The sequence below is a fragment of the Numenius arquata genome, chromosome 2 (genome assembly GCF_964106895.1).
Source record: "Numenius arquata chromosome 2, bNumArq3.hap1.1, whole genome shotgun sequence".
Taxonomy (NCBI): Eukaryota; Metazoa; Chordata; class Aves; order Charadriiformes; family Scolopacidae; genus Numenius; species Numenius arquata.
This window is the reverse complement of record NC_133577.1, coordinates 105058777-105080130: the sequence shown is the minus strand read 5'-3', so window position 1 is coordinate 105080130 and position 21354 is coordinate 105058777. Positions and strand designations below refer to the sequence as shown.

Sequence of the window (21354 nt, the reverse complement as noted above, 5' to 3'; positions counted from 1 at the left end):
TCTGTCTTAAACTTAACCCATTATCCCACTGTCTCAAAGACATATTTTTGAGGAGGAGGAGAAGTGCAGCTGAGGGTCATAAGCCTCCGGATGACGAAATACCTGCATCTTCTCACATTTCTCTCCAGCAGCTTCACAGATCAGGAAGACGGAGGTGACATAACTGAGCCCAGCAGGATCCTGGCCAAAGGAACCTGCCCCCTTTTCAAACCTTTGAATAGTTTCGTTCCTGCCAGCTCCCACAGATGTTGAACAGCATTTCACAGACAAACCAGAAAAAGCTGCTGCAGGAGCTGTCGGCATTAACATTTATTTGATCTCCATTTCATTTCAAGCACTTTTTTCTTGGGGATCTTATCAAACCAAGGGATTGCTTCCTGTTTGAAATTTCAGAATCGGAGATGACGCTTACAGACTGAGTGTTTATATCATAAAAAAATCCAGACCACATAAAGAACATCTGTATAACAGGAAATTGATATTTTAGGTTTCTTACTTGTTTTTATTGCTAGATCGTGCTTCCAGAGCACAAATTTGTGCTCCAATATGGACTACTGTATTTTTTAATTCAAATCTATGATTTTTGCTGAATCCAAAGTCCCATCCACACAGTGTCAGTTTTGTCCCGCCTTCTAAGGGAGCGCTGTTTGGGAGAATCTGTTAAAAGAATATTGTGTTAGTTACATCAGGTTTTCTTGAACTTCAAATGAAGTTAAAAGAATGTGCAAAGGTATAATTTTAGAAAAGCATTTCTTCTGGTAGACTATGTCCTACCATTCATCTTAATTGTTCTTCACCTTTCATTTGTCACATTATGAGCTTTCTCTGACAGTAGCAATAAATAACAAAACCTATACTAGAAAGCTTTGAAGGATAGTGTTTAGGGGCACTGAACAAGCTGTGCATTGTAATAGTCTCTTAAATCCTGCCGTTCTTGTCTTGCACATCTTATTTCTGGCATGTTAAACATACAATGTACTTATTTTGTTAGAAGCTGAATGCTGAACACAAAAGAGCCCCAAAATGACCAGTTTTTTGTCAGCTTGATGAAAGTCAGGTTCAGAGTGAAGTAGCTTCAAAGACACCAAAATCCGATATCGCGTTGGCTGTGATAAAGTTAATGTGACTTCTGCTATTCTTTCCTTAAATCTTTTACATTTGGTCACCTCTAATTCCGAGTTAAAAAAAACCTACCCCTCAGAAACACACAGACAATCTACAAAGGAAATGCTTTTTTTTCTACACATTGTAAATTGTCCTGTAAAATATAACAATGGTGGGAAAAATGTAGGAGCACTATAGAAGTCTTACAAAACTCAGTTAAAGTACTAGCCAGTACTGCCAGTAAAAAAAAATAAAAAAATTTTAAAAATCAAAAAGACATTGGTTCAGGGTTTATGGCGACTTTTAACAATGCTGCATAATTTTGCAAACATACCAGTACCACTGGACAAACAGAGAATGAAAGACTGAATTTATACTTGTCATAGTGCCTAAATGTCTTGGACTTAATGCTTTAGTGATAGCAATTTTGCCCCTAAAATGCAATACAGCTGTGCCTTTCAAAGGACCCGCCTTCATTTTCAAGCTGAAAGGAAAGTGTTTGAGAGATACTTGGCTATTATTTCATCTGGAAATCCAGTAAGACAGCACATTTCTTTTCAACTCTCTTGTAGCTATACTTCAAGACTCTCACAAATGAACTATTGTAGCTAGAAAGGCAGCTGAAGAGTACTTCAAAAGAATTATACCATGTATTCTATATGGGGAAATTTACTGCCCCCATTAGAAACCAGACAAAGAGTCTGATCTAAAATGCACTGAAGCCAGTAGGAATCTTTCCCATTTTAATTAAGTTGGAATCAGCTCTCAATGAGCAAAGAAGAGGGAACCTATGCAGGAACAGTACATTTGCACGAATCTCATAAAAAAGGAGTGATCCTCGCACAGTCCCCTGAGATGCAACACTGCAGCTAAGAGCATGGAGCAGTGCCGTGGAGACCCCCGTGGAGTCTGTGCTATTCCCAAGTTTAACTTTCCCTTATTTCTTTGGGGTTTTTTCTTTGAAATCTGGATTGACTTCAGATCCTAGTTTTCCACTCTACTTAATATCTCAGCACACTATCTATTTTTGGAGTAACAAAACCCTAGCAGAAACTGGAATTGCTCTGTGGGGGTACAGGATGTCTCATGTTTTGTACAATAATGCATTGACATGTGGCATTTGAAGAGTCTGAAATGTAATCCATAAGTTAGCAAAATAAGGGCGTTAAAATCAGGCTTCAAAAACCCATACAGAATAAAAACTAAAGACACTTAACCAGTTCTGAGTGATCTTATGTGCCAAAAGAGACTTGTGATAACAACCCATGTGCCTTAATTGAGAGAGAGTGAAAGTATTTACTACATTCTGCCAGCAAATTTAGGAGGCAAGACTTCTATGTAGATAGCAAAAAATAACCTAAATCTTATACTTTAAGTTCTTCAGAAATTCCCCCGGAGTGTTTGTGTTCATTTCCTTATTTTTATTTCACTTGTTCTGTACAATGAAACCACTGAAAGTCAAACATGATTTTGAAGACTCTTTCTTGGGAGAGTAAACAGGAACGAATAGTGAACCTCCTGGATTTTCAGCTGAGGCATATGTAGGCACCTTCTGTGTGCTTACATTGCGCAGGTAATAACAGAAAGTCAGTTATAAATGCTAAGAAATTTAGGATTCAAGAGTTCTCTACAGGAAGGAAACTCCACTGATAAGATGGAGCAAGTCCTGCTGCGAGGCCTGATGTTCTGCTTCTCCCTGCTGCTCTATGGACTTTGGGTTAAGGGAGAGAAAGTTAACTTTTTCTTTTTAGAAAAATTTGAAGTATTGTGTTTTTCTTTTGTTTATGTTGACAGTCATTATGCTAATATCCACTCACATACCTTATAAATTGTGGGAAGAAAGTATCTATTTATTAAAGTTTTAACGGCCCATTCATTTTAATGAAGAGGCAAGAACATGTACAGGCCACATGTGAAATTTCCAGCAAAACCTCCAACCTAAACAGGCAGCAGAAGGCCTGATGCTCTTGATACATCTGAGATAAAAGCCAGATAAAATGACTCACTGTAAAAACAACAACAAACCAGATCAGGTTTATTAACCACAACAAAGAATCAAAAGGGAGACCAATTTATTTCTTCTTTTACGCCGTTCACCTTTCAGCGCGACCTGAGCCCCGAACGCCTGCAATTTGTTCCAGCCCCAAGTGATCTCCCAGGAACCTCCTCCGAGTCCCCCGGCTTTCCTTCGAGCACCGCCTGTCCGGGCTGACAAACACATGCCCCGTTGCTGGCAGAGGCGATGGATGGGAGCGGCGTTTGGAGCTGAGGAACCGGGTGGGAGCCGGGTTATGGTGGGGACGTGTCCTGGCACCAGCGCTGCTGCGCTGTCTGTAGCAGGGGGGATGCTCAGGCAGAGCTGGAGCTCTGTGCTCCCCACAGGGCAAGGGGATGCTCCCCGCCACCCACAGCTCCAAGGAAAAGTGCGTAAAGCAGGGCAGGGAGATGAAGGATCTTCAGGATGCCACGGGAAAACGCTAGGTTTCTCCTCTGCCATCCCTCATGAGGAGAAAATCTCATTTTCTTCCCCCACTATGCACCGCTCTGTGTAATAACCTGGGAAAACTCTGTTGAAAACTTAGCTATTGTCCATTGGACCAGACCCTTGGAGAAGCTCTGTGTTCCCCTCAGGTTAAAGTGATCATATGACATATCTCAGGCAATCTGTCCCTCTGAAAGCTGCAAAGTATTAGGGGGGGTTTGGGCTGAATTTCAGACACTATGCAAAGCAGGTCATCCTCTGTTTGTTAGGAACAAAACAAGCTTGTTTCTCATATTTTATGCATATGGGTTTAAAGACAGATCAGAAGATGATGAATAATCTGTTTTATATTTTTTTCAGCAATAATGTTAAATGTCATGGTCCAGTAGAGCATGAAATCTGTCTTAACAGCTAGCAATCCAAAGGGATTTAAGTACTCAGCTGCATTTTTTTCCTTACAAGCCTTCTAGAAGCAACTTCTACCAATGTGGGCATGCTGTAACTCGAGATTCACTTTAAGATCCATCAGTGCCACAGATCCATATTCATTACAGGGGTAGACTGGGCTTGTGCTGAGCAGGCAGGGCTGAGCCCCACGGCGAAGGGGAGCCAGCCCCACGCCTGCTCCCAGCACCCCATGTCCGTGGTGGGCTCCCCTGGCTGAGTCCTCCCTGCGATGGACACAGTGCAGAGGTGGCCTTGGGGACACCCCTCTCAGTCTAAGCACCTCTTCACGGGCTCCAGGCGCTTGCTTCTTGAAACTGCTGCGCACGCACCCTCATAATTGAAATTAAAGAGGGCTATATGAGCTCAGCACCTCCAAAAATCAGAAACTAAGCAGTTTAGAGCCTTAGAAATCTTTTCGGAGGTATGGCAATGTATAGCCACTGCTGGGAAGTTTTGCCAAGAAAAAGGTATTAGGGGATGCTACTTGTGCTTGAGCTCTAGGAAAGACAAGACAAGCTGTGTAGTATCGGTGTGAGTAGCTTGGTCCTGCAAAGGTATATAAAAATGTATCAGGACTAATTCTCAGGGTATCCCTTTGAATTAGCAATACAAACTAAGGGCAGAAAGGACTATTTGATCACCTAATACAGCCTTTTTGAAATAAATGTGTTCTTATATAAAGGGAAAGTAAACTATTCACATTCTGCATTAGCAATTTTTTTACATCTCCTTTGCCCAAAGGCAAGAGAAGGCAAGGCGAACACCCCCCCCCCTTTCTATCCATTTTGGGTTTGATTCCTACAATGCTTCACCGTTCATTGAATTTTGCCTGTGTTAGTCCTAAATATTGTATCTGAAAGGTGAACATGGAAAAGAAAAACACCTGTAACTGTAAACACGTGTTTCTAGATTTGTTTCTAGATTATTAGCAGTTTTGCCTGTCTACTCTTTAAAAAGTTGTTGTACCTGAAATCATCTGCCTGGCTGAAAGAAACATTATTTATTTAAAAGCGCCTTTTGACTCCCTTTCTCTCTGAGAGTTTAGCATGTCAAATTTTCATCTCTGTTTATAAGCTGTATAAAGAAAAATCTATTTTTGACTACACGCTGTAGTTTAAATGCAGTAATCAAAGTAGACAGGTGTAAGTGCTACCAGAAAGCCTTCCGCTTGTCCTTCCCTCGGTTTCCTACTCTGTTAACTGCCCTGTAAACCTCCGCCTTCACAGCTATGTCACACTTCACACGGGATGATCCGGTTACACGTACAGCCGGCTGGTACAGACCCTGCATTAACCATAGCTAAACTGAACCAGAATGTGCCGGTGCGGCTCTCTGCTCTGCTCCTCCACACTGTTTCGTTCTCGCACAGCCTTTATGGCCCTTGGCCGGCTGGCAGCCGCCTCCGGCTGTCTCCATCCCAGGGAGAAGAGCCGCAGCTACAGGCTCATCGCCGTCCATGGTGAACAGATCCATGGGAACAAGGAGCTGGGGAGGGATGTTAGGGAAAAACATCTCCTTCAGGGTGGCATTTGGGGTGGCAGCTCTGTTGCAGAGCTGAGGAAGGGGAGAGAGGGACTTTTTCCCACAGGGTAACACCAAGGCTGGAGCCGGTGTGGGGATGGATGAGGAACGGGGACCAGAGACCTCCTGCGTTGGGCCGGGCTGTGGCACTTATGGGTGCCTTCCTCCACCTCCTTTCTTTGAGAGGGTCTGAGGGGAAGGGTCTTCCTTCTTGTGACTGGCCTTTCCTATCAGACCCCCGCCGGGCTGGCTCAGACCCGTGTTGTTTCCCCACCATGAGTGCTCCCAGGTCCAGGGCTCTCCCTGGGATGGTCAGACTGACCCGTTCACCATGAGCCCCTGAGCCTGCAGCGTTCACGGAGAGTACGCGCATCCAGCCAGAGGCTTTACGGACGCTGAGGCCGAGGGGACATCAAGGAGAGCGGACACTTCATTTATCATAACTGCACAAAAATAAACAGAAAATGTCCGCAGAGAGCAGACGGCATTCTTCCCTCAGAGAAAAACATGAGAAATCCACCGTTTTACCTCGTAAACCCTCGGCAAGCAGGTTTCCTGGGTCCAGGTTCCGTCGGGGCACTCGGGGGACCTGAGGCACCGCCGGCCGCACCAGCCACACTGCATGAAGGGAGGTGCCAGCAGGCACTGGCTGCAGGACCCGAAGTGATGGCAGCCTGGCCCCCTCAGCGGGATCCTCGTTATCTGCCGACGGAAAGACAGGGTGCACGGAGGCTTTTAATCCAGGGTGCCAAGGCGGCAAGGAGAGACTCTATTTATGCAGCGCGTCGCAGTGCTGCTCAGGTTTCAGATGTGCAAGCTGCGGTTCGACATCTCTTTAGCTCAGTAATTATAGGATCTTATAAGTAATTTAACTGACATGATTTTAAACTCGCTTGGGAGAAACCCTAAAGGCATCTTAATGTTATATACAGTTACTACCAGCATCTGGTGTTTACAGCAAGATAGCAGTTTTTGCTGATGGAAAGAGAAAACAGCAAGTGTGCTCCTCCCAACTCTGCACTAGATCTTGGAAAAAGCAGTGTATCTTAGTATGCCTTAGTTCATACATTTGTAAAAATAGGCATGATGGCTATTTCAACTTTGGCAAGGCTGTATTAATATCTGTGACACACTTAGAGCACAGGACTGCCCATGTACTTGCTGTCTAACACCTATCATCAAAAAAACCTATACTATACTTCAAATATGAGTTAAAATTTATATTGTTTAAAATATCAGGATAGTAATGATAATAGTCACTCTAAATAGATTCTTTTTAGTCAAAATATTAAAATTAGTATATAATTACATTACTATTCAAGTACATCATACTTCTTTACACTTCACTACCTTCCTTAAACTTATTTTGGACATTTTCTTGAAGACTACTCTTATAAATATCTCATACATTTCTAGTAAATGATTAATAACTGTCTTCTTTACTAATGGTGGATGTATTTCTGTAAATTCCTGTAGAACTCAAGTAGTCAAATTATTGCTTACGATTATGGTTTAGGATTATCTGTAATATTATCTGCTGATGTTTTAAAGCCATTCTACAATGCATATCTACTTATGACAATAGTATATTTACGATAGCTCTTCATCTTTTATTAACCCTTTGTAGACTACATGCTAAAGCAATCTTCAAACCTTGCTATGAACACTGACTCCCAATTTTAAACACACCCACGTAACACTTGCACACACACCGCTCCTTAAAAAGTTATAATGTTATGACACAAACCAACATAAGCCAGGAAACTGTGAACACCATTCTTTCCTTAAGCCATTGTGTGTTTTTTCTTTGCAAGCACTTGAATTAAGGACAGGGTTTCAGCCTTAAAATTTGCATTTCCTGGCTTTTGTTGGTTTATGTCACAGCTCTCACATTATTTAAACATTTCTCAATATTAGGCTGTTGGTTTGTTTAGTAGGGGGAAAAAAAAGTCTTGGAGGAAACTTGCCCTTCCAGCGTTCCCAAGGGAATGGTAAGGCTGGGAGGATGCAAAGTATAAAGCAGCAATGTGAATAGTTGCTCCTACTGGAAGTTGCTGCTCTGAAGTCAGGTTTACAGAGTGTACAGAAGGATCAGATTTATGAACTACTCACCTTTTTCCCAGTCACTACCAGGGTATAGCCATCATCTGCTAATGAATTCTCGACAACAACTTGGGGAGAGACGGGGTGGGAGTCTAGCTGAAAGCTGACATGTGGAGCTGTGGGTTCTGAACGGGAAACCACTATCTAAGAAAGAAAGAAAAAATTGGGAAAATCAGCAGGCGGTGTGTGACACAAATTCATGCTGCTCAGTGGTCTCACGTTCCTACCACTTCTCTGCTTGCATTAATTACTCTGCATTACATTGCATAATATTTTGCATAATGTTCCATCATGATCTGATTAAGGCGCTATAAAATCTACTTTATTTAACACAGCAAAATCATGGCTGTTGGAGGATCCTCAAAATACTTCATATTTATTAAAATATGAAGGAGTCATTGCATGGTTTCTAGTCCTTTAATTTCAGGTATTTATAAAACAAATGTAAAAAATGAAGATGGGTCATTTAGTCAGCCATTTAAGAAAGGAGAATGTTATCATCCTCAGCATCTATTGAAAAAAATCTTAAAACTCCAGGCCTTCAAAAGTCAAAGATATTTCCATTTATTTTCACTTCGGTCCTTCAGTTTGAAAAGTAGACTTTACCCTGTGTCAACAGTATCTGGCGCAGAAGCACGTGGGGCCATTGGAGCGCAGCGCTATGGCTGTGAGCAGTGCAACAGAGCCACAGGAACACGGAGCTGGATGCCCAGCGCTGGGGAGGTGGCTACTGCTGCAAACAAGTTCCTTGCAAGATGTGGCTGAGCACCTCGAGGTCTGGCTCCTTATCATTTCTGCGGGAGCCGGGTGTCCGGGATAGAGCTGCTTCGGAAGACGGTCCAAAACAGGATCCTAATTTAGTTGTCCTGATGCCCCTTTGCAAGAGCCCTCCTCTCTCTCTCTCTCTCTCGATTTTAGGAGATCTTAGGGAGATTAGTCACACCAGTATGAAATTCCCCCTCTAGTCATCTCTCTGCATCTTGAGTTACCTAAATACTTCTGAGAATTTGGGCCTATTCCTGCGAACGCACGCTTAACTTTACTACTGTAACTCTGTTGACTTTAATGGGATGAGTCATGGCTGTTAAGCACAGGCATAAAGCATCTGCAGATTGGGGTGGATATTCGATAGCGAGATTTTATAGGCTTGGGCCTGCAATCCAGAGGGATGCGCGCCCAAATGTGATAGCATCAGGCAACAAAGGCAGAGGATTGTTTACATGAGGGAAGATCATGTTCATGTTTCAAAAGCTGCATCATGTGTAGTTTACTTAAGGAATTTAGATAATCAACATTTGCTGAGAAGTCGAGATTCAATGGGGTTCATTATTTAAAAAGATCGAAGCCATTCTGGAAATAACTTGTATGTCAAATGTTTAATTTTTCACCATAATGAAGCTTTTCTTCTGACTCCGAAGGCAGCATCGGAACAGCTAGGACATTGACTTACACGATTTCACTAGCTTTTCGCACTGCCAAGGTCTTTCAACAAGATGGCTGACTCCAAAACTAGACTTAGAGATGCTGTAATTACAGCTGATGTTTTGTTGTAATTCAAGACTAAAATAAAATATATGAGCAGTTTATATGCCGATAAGTGCATCACATCTCAGAGGCATTTACAGTTTGGAGTTACAAGAGGCTTTTTTTTTCTTTAAAATGAAACCAGCTTTGTTAAAGACTTTGCTATGGGTTTGTTTCACAGCACAGAAAGTGCAGCTTTTAGAAATCAATAAGGTCTGATCATTTTCGGTGACACAGAAGTATGGTCTCAAACTCAGTATATTAGGGCATGAGCTCTGTTTTTATATTCAGGACAATGAAAAATAGAATGGACTGCAAAGCTGCATGAAAAAGCTTGATTAATGTTGGCATTATGGGGAGAGGTAGCACCACAGCTGCAAATACCTTTTTAGTTGATCATTAGCCATGTCTCATCTCGAATACCCACTGCTATAAAATGCTAAGAATTCTTTTCTATCATTAATCCAGGCTTCCTCTTATTGCCAAGCATTCTTTCTGATTAAGCCACAGTGTTAACCCTTTAAACACATCTGCGTTGCAACCTCAGAGCAATACACGAAAATTTGGATCCCATCTCTACTATCTTGGAAAAACTATTCGGTACTTTAAACACTGACCGACCTTTATTTTACTGAGGCTGATTGTCAAATCACCTGCTCAAAGCCCAAGTGAATAGACTTTGACCTCATGACATACAGGGAGCTCAAGTTACACTTCCTAACTCATTTGGGACTGGGGAATAAAGGTTTGGAGCTTGCTTGGAACTAATCTACCAGCCTATGGTGCTGCCGTAACAGATACTTGATGCAAAAAATGCTCTTTTTGGTCTATATAACTGTGGTTTTTGCACGCATCAGCCCAGTCCTTGAAATTCTATCTTACCCTTATCCAACATAATCCTGAAGAAAAAGGCGATTTGAAGACAGCATCTACAGCAGGAAGAAGAAGCTGCTTAGGACTCCAGTGTTGTTCTCAGAAAACTCCGATTTTTATTGCTTGGGACTGGGCTGGTATGCATACAGTGTGGCTTTAATCTACCGTGAACACACCACCACACAGGGGCTACTTCTACCATGGAAATGGTTCACTACTACAGAAGGGTTTCTCTTTATAAAGACTAAAGCACTGGTTTGAGGATTTTTTTGGGTTGTTTTTTTTTTTTGGGGGGTGGTGGTGGTTTTTTACATTTTAATAATTAATTTAATAGCCAGATTATATAATTAAACAATTAATTTAAATAAGAAATAAATAATAATTAATTTCATCTCTCCAGAGCATAGGAGAAATGAAAGTTTATCTATATGCCTGCACTCAAGCAGTTAGGAGAGAGGGGAGGTCTTGCACTGATAAATAATTAACTAAAAGAGAACGAACAGAGGTTAGCAGTAAATGGTCAGTCCTTGCAATAGTGAGAAGTCACCAGAGGCGTTCTGCAAGGTGCCTGTGCTGGGATCCACACTGTTCAACATACCCGTAAAGGAGTTGGAAAAGTGGTTGAGCAGTCCAGTGACAAAGTTTGCTGATGATCTGAAGGTATTCAAGGTGATAAGGATGAGGACAGACTATGAAGGATGGCAGAAGGACTTTACAAGACAGCATGTCAAGGCAATAAAATGGCAGGTGAAATACAACAAAGATGATGAATTTAAAGCGGTATATGATAGATAGTTCCATGAAAGCATCACCTCACTGCTCAGCAGCAGTCAAACAAACAAAAAAAAACAAATAAAAACTTAGGAATTTTTTAGAAAAGGATTAGAGAACAAATCAGAAAACATCTTGATGTCATACAAATTCATGGCTTGCCTGAACCTTGAATTCTCCATGCAGTTCTGGTTGTCTCACGACAAAAAGAGTATATTAAAATGGGAAAACATTCAGAGAAGAGTAACAAAGATGATCAAAAGGCTGTAATGAACAATGACTGAGTAGGGTAGGTGTGCACACACTATGAAAAAGGCATAGTGGGTAGAGACCAACCATTTAGGCTCCTACAATAAAAATACTAAACACCATCAAAAGACAAATGCAAGAGTCAGGTTCAAAGCAAACACAGGAATAAGACTTCCTAGCAATATGTAATGACCTATGGGACTCCTTGCCAAAGGATGCAAATGCAAGAGGAATACACATTCAAAGGGATTCCACATGTACATAGAAAGAGCTAAACGGACAAAACCCAATAGCTCAGGAAATCCCCAGAATGGAAAATAGTTGGAGGCGTGAAGCAGAAGGTATTACAGATGTTGCCTGGGTCCCTAGGCCTCCACTTGCCACCACTGCTGGAGATAGAGCACTGAACTAGATGGACCCTCCATTTAGGCCTGCTTAGATCTTCTGATGTTCTTACGAATAACCCTTCCGAGAATCACATTCATTATCAGTAACTACAACCCCAGACATCCTTCTGAAAGCAAACACAATATTTATGTCCCTCTATTTACAAGAAAAACAAAAAAACTATGCAGTCTTTCAGCAGAGCTCAAAGTACTTCCATGACGATAACAGCCAATAGTTAATTAATGAATGAATATATTAATTAATATATCCATTATACTGGAAGTCAGTGATTACTGAGGTCCATGAACATTAAAATAATTCAGTTAAATATTCTTCCATTGCCATCAGCTAGTATTAATGTTAAGTAAGAAGATTTGACTCTCGGTTCATTTATGCATAATATGGCAAATTAAGGCTGTAATAACTTAAGTTGAAACCAACATGCAACAGCTTCTTTTAAAAATCATTCTGATGCTCGTTCTGCTAGTCATCAGGATTGAATTACAAATGTTACTGTCTGCATGTTGAAATATCTTCTGCAAAAATGAGAGGCCTTCTAAAAGCAATCCCATCTAAGTATCATATTGTTATTTTTTCCCTAGATGTCTGGCAGGTGTAGGCCATTACCCAGCAGAGATAGGCTCAGGGTTAACTTTATTGTGTAACGCCTCAAATGCCCTGGGATATGAAGTGTAGCCTTGCAAAGGGCACATATGTAGCTCTCTAAATGCTGTATATCATTGTAATCCATGGAGAGTATAATGGATCTCCTCTGAAGGGTGTAAGCTTTTCTACTTCAACTGAATATTAAAACATGTGTGCTCTCAAAACAGTTATTTGGCACCAGGTGTTAATTTTAATTTGACTCTACGGATTTTGCATTATCCAATATTTGTTTTTTTTTTTCTGGGAGCATCAAGATACGTTCTTTACCACAGGAAGGACTGCTATTATAAAACTGTTAAAAGTTGAGCTGCAGATATGAAAATATTACTTATCAAGAGTTTGCTGCAGTTTTCTGTTGGTTTAAAAATGATAAAGTGGGAAGGATTGCAACTATTCACATTGCTACAAATGCACATGTGCATAGTTTGCATTTAAATAGGTCAGACTGCCAGTATTGAATTGCTGGACCATGGAGACAGCACAGCAGTGGGCACTGAGGACTACCTTTGAAATGATTCCAGGGGCATCCCAGCACTCTTTCCTCCTTCTGGCCCTGTAAGGTTTAAGGTCCATGCTCATGTATTTCTTGACCTCCTCACCCTTGCTTCCAACATGGCTTCCCACTTGCACTGGTGGGTTTTGCTACGACTGCGTTTGTCTAGTGGGACAGGAACTAGATCAAAAGAAGTTTAATCAATTCGAAGGTGGAAATGGCTTCCAGTATACTATGAGATAAACTCAATTTGAATGATCATGCTGAAAGATGCAAAGCTCTGTACTTTTTTGCTCTGCGTCAATTCATTTTGCTGATAGGCACCATGGCTTTGAGCCTGGATTCCTGGAGCGGCGAGGCCTTGCCACTTTGCTTTTTGCAAGAGGAGAGCAGTGCTGAAGGCTTGGCTCTCTTCTTGCTGAATTCTGGGACACATTTTTCCAAGCCTTGACTGCAGTTACAAATAAAAAGCAGATGTGATTATTTTTGTCTATACTAATTTCTGTAGCATGCATTAAGTTCCCTGGCATGTAATCTATGAAAGCAGCTATGACACATGCTAATTTCTCTCTTTTCAGGGAAATGAGATGTGTGTTAAAGTTTGGTGGTGGTGGTATTTGTTTTTAATCGTAAGTATTCCTGGGAAACGAGTGTGACTTTCAAGCGTTCTGTCTACTTGGATGTGAAAGCCAACAGGTTTGTGCTGAGTGTGTGAAAATTTCCAAAACTACTGATGTGTGAGAGCCCCGTCCCTATTCCTCATCAGACAGAATCAGGGGCACCAAATGATATGAAATGATAAGGCAGCAGGTTAAGGAAACCCCAAAGGAAGCTCTTCATCAGTCAAAGCAGAAAGAAATTATGGAAGTTATTGTCACAGTGTACCATGGAGGATAAATTGACAAATAATTTCCAAAAACAATAAGCAAAATTGCTGGAAAAGAAGTCCATAAAGCACTATTAAATGCCAGATATGGGTGCAATTTCCAGGTTGGGGAATCTCTGGGCCACTGAGTGCCAGAAGCTGGAGGGTAATGGGAGAGGTATCACTGTGTGCTTTTACTTGCCTCATACCTCTCCCTCATCCATCTTAGCACCTGCCAGAGACAGGAAACTCTGCTTCTTGAACCTTTATTCTAACCCCATACATCCTTTCTTAGCTAAAAATCTGGTTAAAAAATACTGGGATATAATGGGTCCCTTGAATAAGGTTTATTATTATTATTATTCTGTATTGTTTCATGTCTAACAAGTGCCGAGAGGCCCTGAGGAGGGTGAGTGACCTGTTGTGTGATGTGCTCTACTCCAAAGAGGCCTATCTGTGCCATCATGCTTTGGTTCGCGTGCCCTAAGCCATTTTCAGTCCAGAATCTGTTCAGACATGACAGTGCGTGACCATGTTTTGCTAACGCTTGGCTTCTCAGCTAGAGCTGGCTCATGACCAGGTAGATTGGACAGGACTGCAGCCAGCATGTGGCTGACTGCATCTCGGGGTGTTTGTATACCCATGGGAAGACCCTTTCCTTACCACCAGAAGCAACAGGATGGATGTCCTACTGCCCCCATGAAGACGAGAGGGCACATGGGGAAGCTCCTCACTCCACACACCCCAGTGCTGCCCCACTGTGCACCCAGTTTCTCTGGTACAGTCAGAAGGATGAGATGGCCCTGCTGCCAAAATTGCATCTAAAGAGAGTGGTTGCCCATAGCAGCTGTAAAACATACACTGAAAACTTCTCTATGCCTCTCTTCCTCAAGAAGGTCACCAACAAGCAGGGCATTTGCTTGGGCTTTACCTTGGAGAAGCCAACTTCAAGCGTAGGGAGCGCATGCAGTATTCTGCTTCCAAAAACAGGTTTATGCCAAAAATCAGCCTCTGCATACGTCAAGGGCATCGGCCTCTTGTTCTTTGTTAAGGCCAGACCAAATGTGAGCTTTTCAGAATAAATCTCGTAAAACTTTCTCATATCCCACTCTCCCCAGAGCTATCAGAAAGATTTCCCCTTCCTGAAGAACTTTGCACTTTTCTTCATCACTCAAAAGTCACTCTGAAATAATACCAAGCTCCAGGCAAAAAAAAAAAAAAAAAAAATCACCTTGGAACTGAGCAAAAATAGAAGGTATTTTATCTCAATATACCATGGGGTGGGGTTTTTTTGACAAGCTGTAATTTCCCCAAAATCCTGGCTGGTAATGAAAGTGTCTTTTCCAGTTGTGAGTCGTATTCTCAGTGTAGCTTCTTTGGCTTGAGCTGACTAAGGCTGCTTTACCCCAGCTGAAAATCTGATTCCCCAGCTACAGCAGTGTGACTGGGTGCTGTTTTCTAATCAAATAACCACTGTGAAATACCTGATTCACTTTGCACCCAACAGCTGTACTTTCAGCCTGTGTTCCCAGTCACACTCTGAAAACAAGCACAATAAGAAAGGCCGAAACAGCTGCAACTTCTCAACAGAAAAAAAAGAAGGGGGAAAAAAAAGCTTGTTGTCAGGCTCCAGCTTAGGAAGGAAGTAAAACCATTTTTCTTTTCCGTCTCATGCATGTCAGCTGTCTTAGAAAAATTATTACTGGTCTGTTTTGTAACAAAAACTCCACAATATTTGGTAAACTACAAACTCCAATCTATTCATGGCCAAATACAGATTTAACATTTCTGATGCAGCCAAAACATGCTCAGTATGTCAATGGGCTTCAATTGCTCTCCAGGAGAGCTTTGGAATTCACCTCCTGGCCCCAATTATCCTCCTTAAAAGAACTCATGAATCTTCTGTATTTGGACCATCCAGATTGATTTGATTTTAGTTTTAGTTTTTGGCTGAAAAAAATAAACATTTAGTGAAGGAGGTTGTATTTCCTTTCCAGTATTAGTGCTCTCCAGAGCTGTTTAAGTGAATAATTCTATTGAATCAAACTAAAGGCATAAGCAGAAAACAACAGGTGACTATTCCTTGGTTGGATAAAACACACCTTCTTTGGCATTCTGAATATTACTGGTTCCTCAGATGACTTTTTTAAAATAAGCAAAATACAGGCTATATTCTGAGTTGGGTCATTAGCACAGTTTTGATGGGTAATGCTATAAGCTTCAGTGGAATCACTTGCAAAGATAGGAACTATTAATTGTGATACAGTTTTAAACACACCAAACCCCCAGAGTCAGGCAGCCATCATCTACAGAAGGAAAAACTACATGTTAAACCTTCTGTTGACTTTTGCAGCAGTGCTGTGTTGTAGTTGTGTCGTAAAGAGAGAAAAATGGATGGAGATGGACACAGAGTCAGAAATGAAGGGTCAGTAGGAAGGCAGAGAGTGATAAGCAGAATAAAGTGCAAAAGGAGATAGAAAGACTGCAAGAAAAAGTAAACAAGGAAAAGAAGGAGAACTAAGTGGCCGGCTGCTGATCAAGTATAAGCAAGTATAAGTAAGCAGAATCTACCACTTCCCATTGGAATAATCTCCCCAGGGAAGTGGTGGATTCTCCATCATTGGACACTGTTAAGATTCAGCTGGATAGGGTGCTGGGCCACCTTGTCTAGACCGTGCTTTTGCCAAGCAGGTTGGACCAGGTGGTCCTTGAGGTCCCTTCCAACCTGGTATTCTATGATTCTATGATATGAAGTATAATTGGGAGAATATGAGAAACATTTTCAAAGAAATTTCTCTTGGGTTGGGCATCAGTAGCTTGCTGCTGCACCTAGTGCTGGCTTGAAGCTTCAATTCAATTTAGGTGACATGATCACTATGTTTTAATATATTCCCCCCCCAAAATGTTTCATAACAATTAGAACAAACCCTAAATTAATACAGTAAAACTGCAAATTAAATGTTCATTACTTCCACCAGGCTGTTTCATATTTGGGCACTTCAGAATGCGGTTGTCAGAGACAGAGGTACTGTAGGACTATTTCTTTTAATCACATGGATGATTGCTAGTGCTGAAATTTATGTCACAAACTAAATTGCCTAAATATGGTAAGGTTTGGTATTTCAAAGAGGATACAAGATGAACTGGATTCACTGGAAGGGCTGAGCTGATTTTCTAATTTTAGAAACCTATATATGAATGTTTTTTTCTTTTGCTTTGAAATAGTTGGCATGAAAATATGTTTGCAAGATATTAATACAATATAACCAGTTTTAAAACAGGTTCCCCGACAGGTAGAATTTTGCAACTACTTTTCTCTGAAAGCATACGTATCTCTGAAGGGATATAGTCAACCCTGAATAGCTACTAGTTACAAGGAGATTGCACAGGAAAATTCAATATTTGCACGTACAAAGAGCTAAAAATATGAGTGCAAATGACAGTGCAAAAGTGAGGTGCGTAATAAGTGAAAAAGCGAGTATTCTTTGCAATATGTTCCAGTAGGTTTGTGAATGGAAAAAAAAAAGAACATTATTACATTTTTTCGCTAAAAAATGTGGGCAATTGTTTGGGGTTATCTTTTTGATTAATTAAGTCATTGTTAGATTATCCTGATTTTTTTTAACCCATTTTACTTCACTAATGGTCGTTTAATAGCTCAATTTTTAATGATCTCCATCTCATTGCATTTAATAGCTATATTTCCATAGAAACACTGCAAATCTGCTTTAGTTGGGCATTTGCTAATGAACATGTTTGAAAGCACTTCCTAGATAACTGCTATTGAAAAAAAAAAGATTTAATGTAAGCGATCATCAAATTCTGCAAAAAGCTGTCTTCTGTATCCTACAGACCTAGTCTCACTTTCAAGATCATTTAAAGGCAAAACAAATACTAACCTTTTTATTTGGAGGTAGCGTCATTAAAGGTAGTCAGTATGCTTATTCTCCTACTGATTTCCCTAAACCCTCAAAGAAAGAGTTCCTACTTATTACAATATAAGCCCAATGATGACTTCCCCCTGTAGCTCAAGCCAATCTAATTCAATGATGAGAATGTTTCTGCTAATGGCAATGTGCAGTTTACACAATAGCCCTGCTTTTGATCTGTAACTGAACCTGGAATGGGAAATGTATTCTGGAAATATTTTAATTGTTCCTTGAGTTGGGCAAATGTCAGAATGAAGTGTGTGGTGCAGGACTTGAATGAATAATTTAAAGAATGTTACAAATAAAAATAATGCTGCTTTGCGCTTTCCACCAAACCTCCCTAAAAGCTTTGTGACAGCCCAGAAGAAATGCCACGAGTAAGACAGTAGTTGTTACTAACTGTATTTTGTAGATAAGGAAATGGCTCCAGAAAGGTTAAACAAATTTCTCATGTTTGCTGTGTGAACCAGTATCTGCACTTAAGAGCAGAGCGTAGGTTGCTCCTGTGCTCAGTGGGTAGCTCTCAGCATTGAAGACAAACTGCAGCTTCAAGTTACCAAGGTCATCATGGGAAGTTCAGGTAAAACTGGCAGCGTTGTCACTGAACATTTTGTTAAATTCCTGTCTTTTAAGGGGAAAGAGAAACATGATGTTCTCCAGTTTTTTTATCGGTCCTTTGTGGTAAATCGCTTTGACCTCCCTCCCTGTAGGAGCATCACAGATTTTGCACTGTGGGGCAGGTTCTGTGTCCAGTCTGTGAAGAAGACAGAAGTGGAGGTATAGGATTCCCTTTGTCCAAAAAGCATGCTGATAGTGGGTTAACAAATACTGGGGACCATATGTAATCCTACTTACCCTATGTGGCAAGGACAGAGAATGAGGAGAAGGAAGAGAAGAAAGGGAAGGCTTGTTAGTTAATCTTGTCTGATGACCTACACCACACAAAGATTTTTATGAAAAGGTGCAAGCACCCAAGTGTTTTCTAATGGAACGTTTTGGGAAATGTGAAAGTTGGAAGGGCACAGCAGCTCATGATGGCAAATCTCATCAGGTTTCAATTAACGATGTTCAGGGGACAACACTACTAACTGTGATGAGCCTGCAGCCTGCACAGCAAGAAGAGTCAAAGACTGCCAATACTTCAGGAAGCCCATTAGAGGACAAGTAATACTGGCAGAGTAAAAGGACACAGGGCCTTGGGTGGAAGAGGGATCCAGGCTGAGATGCACATCCAGGCTGGACCCTGTGGCAGCTGGAGAAGCCAAGCTCTGCAAGGTGGTCATTGCAGGATGACAGTGCCTGAAATAAGATGAGTGAATAAAGGAAGCCCTTGGTGCTTTCAAAGTATTTTGTCTTCTGATGCCTGGTTCTGACTGCCATGTTTTTAAAAGATTGTTGGCCCTATGGGTCAGATTTATTTTGTTAGTCACCCACAAAGAAGTCATGTAGTGTAATCTACCTGTCTAGATTAGTTATGTACTCAGTGGAGGGAAACAGACTTCTCAAGAGGGTGATTTACCACTTATGGAAAACCTGATTTAGGACAGGAAGAGCTGCTGTCCAAAAGAACAGAGAAGAGAATGAGCAAGAGCCTGAAAATCTAAGATGCACTCAGAGAAACTTGAAAGTAGGTGGAGGAGGAGCTAATCTCAATTCTACAGCTGTGAGTCATAGGCTATGGGTACATTAGCAAGTAATTTGGTGCCAGAGGAGTGCATCAGCATATAGAAACAACGAATGCTGAGGCTCCTTCTTCTACACTATAAGCTGTCTTGGAATTTTACTTTGAACTAGGTTTAATCTCATCTTCTAGACCAAATGACCATATGAAGCGTATATCAGAAGCTGTTTGAAGAATCAAGCACTGTTTTGGACCTCTTTGCCCCAGCTGGGGTTGGAGCATATTTGATGTGCATCCAAGACAGAGCTTTCAGTTTAGTTTCCTTTGAAATTGTATGGACCAAAACTGCTCCGTGAACTGAGCCAGCTGGACTGAGTGGAGATCATGGTGGAGTCTACTCCACAACCATTGCTCCTCACCACAAAGCCCACATAAACACTTAAAATGCTCTATTAGGCACTATGTTTACACTCCAGAAGCTCTATTTTACTCAGCAATTTCAATTTTCTAATGCCCTGTTAAACTGGGGTAACACTGCTCCTCACTTTTCACCATCCTGCTAAACTCCAGTATGGTTTTTTATTGTGAAGGTGTCGTAGTAATACTCACCTGCATGAAGCGGCCCTCTGACGTTCCCAGGTTAGCAACGGTGAGGTTCCCTTTGGTGAAGACAGATATTGAAGTCAACAGGACACTGTTGAACTGGCCCATGAACAAGTCAACCCTCTGCAAAGGAGTTGTGACTTCTAAGCGATATTCATCATCTTGTGCTCTGCAGTATGAAGCGTTTCTTGAAAAAGCCTGTTAGAAAATGAAGTACAGATGAGTACTGTCTTTACGAGTAGGCATAGATCTTTGTCAGAGTGAAGTCATTTAGCACAAAAGCATTTGACCAAAAGTATTTTAAAATGTTTCAAACTTAATTGCTTCATCAGTTATGATGTTCCCCGAGGAAGGCAGCGACTTCTTAATGTTACGGGAATGTTTCTTTTAACTTTTTTTTTTTTATCCTGTCTGTTAGGAATAAGACATAGGGTCTTCATTTAACCAGATAATATGTGTATAAACACATGTATCAAGGTATGCTTTCTCCTTGTGACTTCTGTAATGCTGCTTCTCCGAGGGTCTCAGAACTCCTTGACTGCAGAGCCTGCCCAGCAACACACCTGTTTGTAAAACAATGGTTCCTAGAAAATGACTGTCTAAAAATGTTGCAATTTTTTAAGCCTTTTTTTTGGTGTTAAAATAAAAATTTCCTGTATTCTTCTCTTTCTATTCTCTTTTCAACACATTTTTCAGTGATAAGACAGAAAAGGGGAGAAAAAGATGGAAAAAGAGAAAAGGGAGATAAGCCAGGAAAAATATGTTTCTGATTGTATATATAAATGAAACTATGGGGAAGCCAGCTTTTTATAATTACTTAGACTATTGTATTGATCATCTATGGCTCATGCACTGTTTTGTCCAATCTCTATATGTCTTGAGTGTACTATAATAGTTGCTGCATTTGCAGGATTTTCTCTTTCAGTTTGGGAATAGAGATAACATGTTTTTAATTTTCATTGGAAAAATTCTTGAACAATACACTTTAAGTTATCTCCAGAGAAGAATATAACCTGCTGTCCTGCCAATTCAATAGTAATCTATTAACTGGTAATGCCATTACTATTGATACTACATCATCTGTTTTGGTGAGATCGTACAGATAATAACCAGGAACCCCCTAAAGGATCTCTAACCAGTTTAAATTTGGAAGTCATCTAGCAAGTTCCCACTGTGACATACTTTATGAATAAACATGTAGGGAGATGATAAAGGATTTTATGGCTGTTCCCTCTGTTGAAATCAATAGAGACCTTCATTTTTCCTAATTTTTTTATTGATCCATTGTTGTTACAATTATGTTTAATTTTTTTTTAAAAAAGCTTGAATGAAACCATTTAAAGACAGTCAGAGTCTTTCCACTAAATTCAATAGATCTGGATCATAGCCTTAAAAAACAAGTAGGAATAAAATTTTATTTTCTTATGTTCTTGATTCAGATTTCCTTCTACTACCTATAACCAAAGTACTATGAGAAAGCAAGCAATGAAGCAAGAACTTCTTGCTGGCTTAACTCTGGTGAAACCCGGAGAAAAAAATAAGGCATTGAAAATACTGTTAGCAAAACGTTCAAACTAATAGCTCAGTCCTCTGCTGTTGAATTGTAACACTTCTGAATTGTACACAGCAACAGCGTTGGTGGGAGAAGTTTTCTATGATCCCTAGGAGTTGCAGTCGGCTGTGATGCCAGCTTTTCTCAGGGTACGCTGTCAATTT

At 40.8% G+C, this 21354-nt stretch overlaps 1 protein-coding gene across 1 annotated transcript in view; it reads right to left on the bottom strand.

The window, feature by feature from the left end:
- Positions 1–21354, bottom strand: part of MET (MET proto-oncogene, receptor tyrosine kinase) — a 68947-nt gene that overhangs the window by 33841 nt on the left and 13752 nt on the right. The window contains exons 2-5 of the mRNA XM_074167885.1: positions 19645–19836; positions 7667–7801; positions 6083–6256; positions 497–657 (exon numbers count right to left, since the gene is read on the bottom strand). Of these exons, the coding sequence (XP_074023986.1) occupies positions 497–657; positions 6083–6256; positions 7667–7801; positions 19645–19836 (662 nt within the window). The remainder of the gene's footprint in view (positions 1–496; positions 658–6082; positions 6257–7666; positions 7802–19644; positions 19837–21354) is intronic.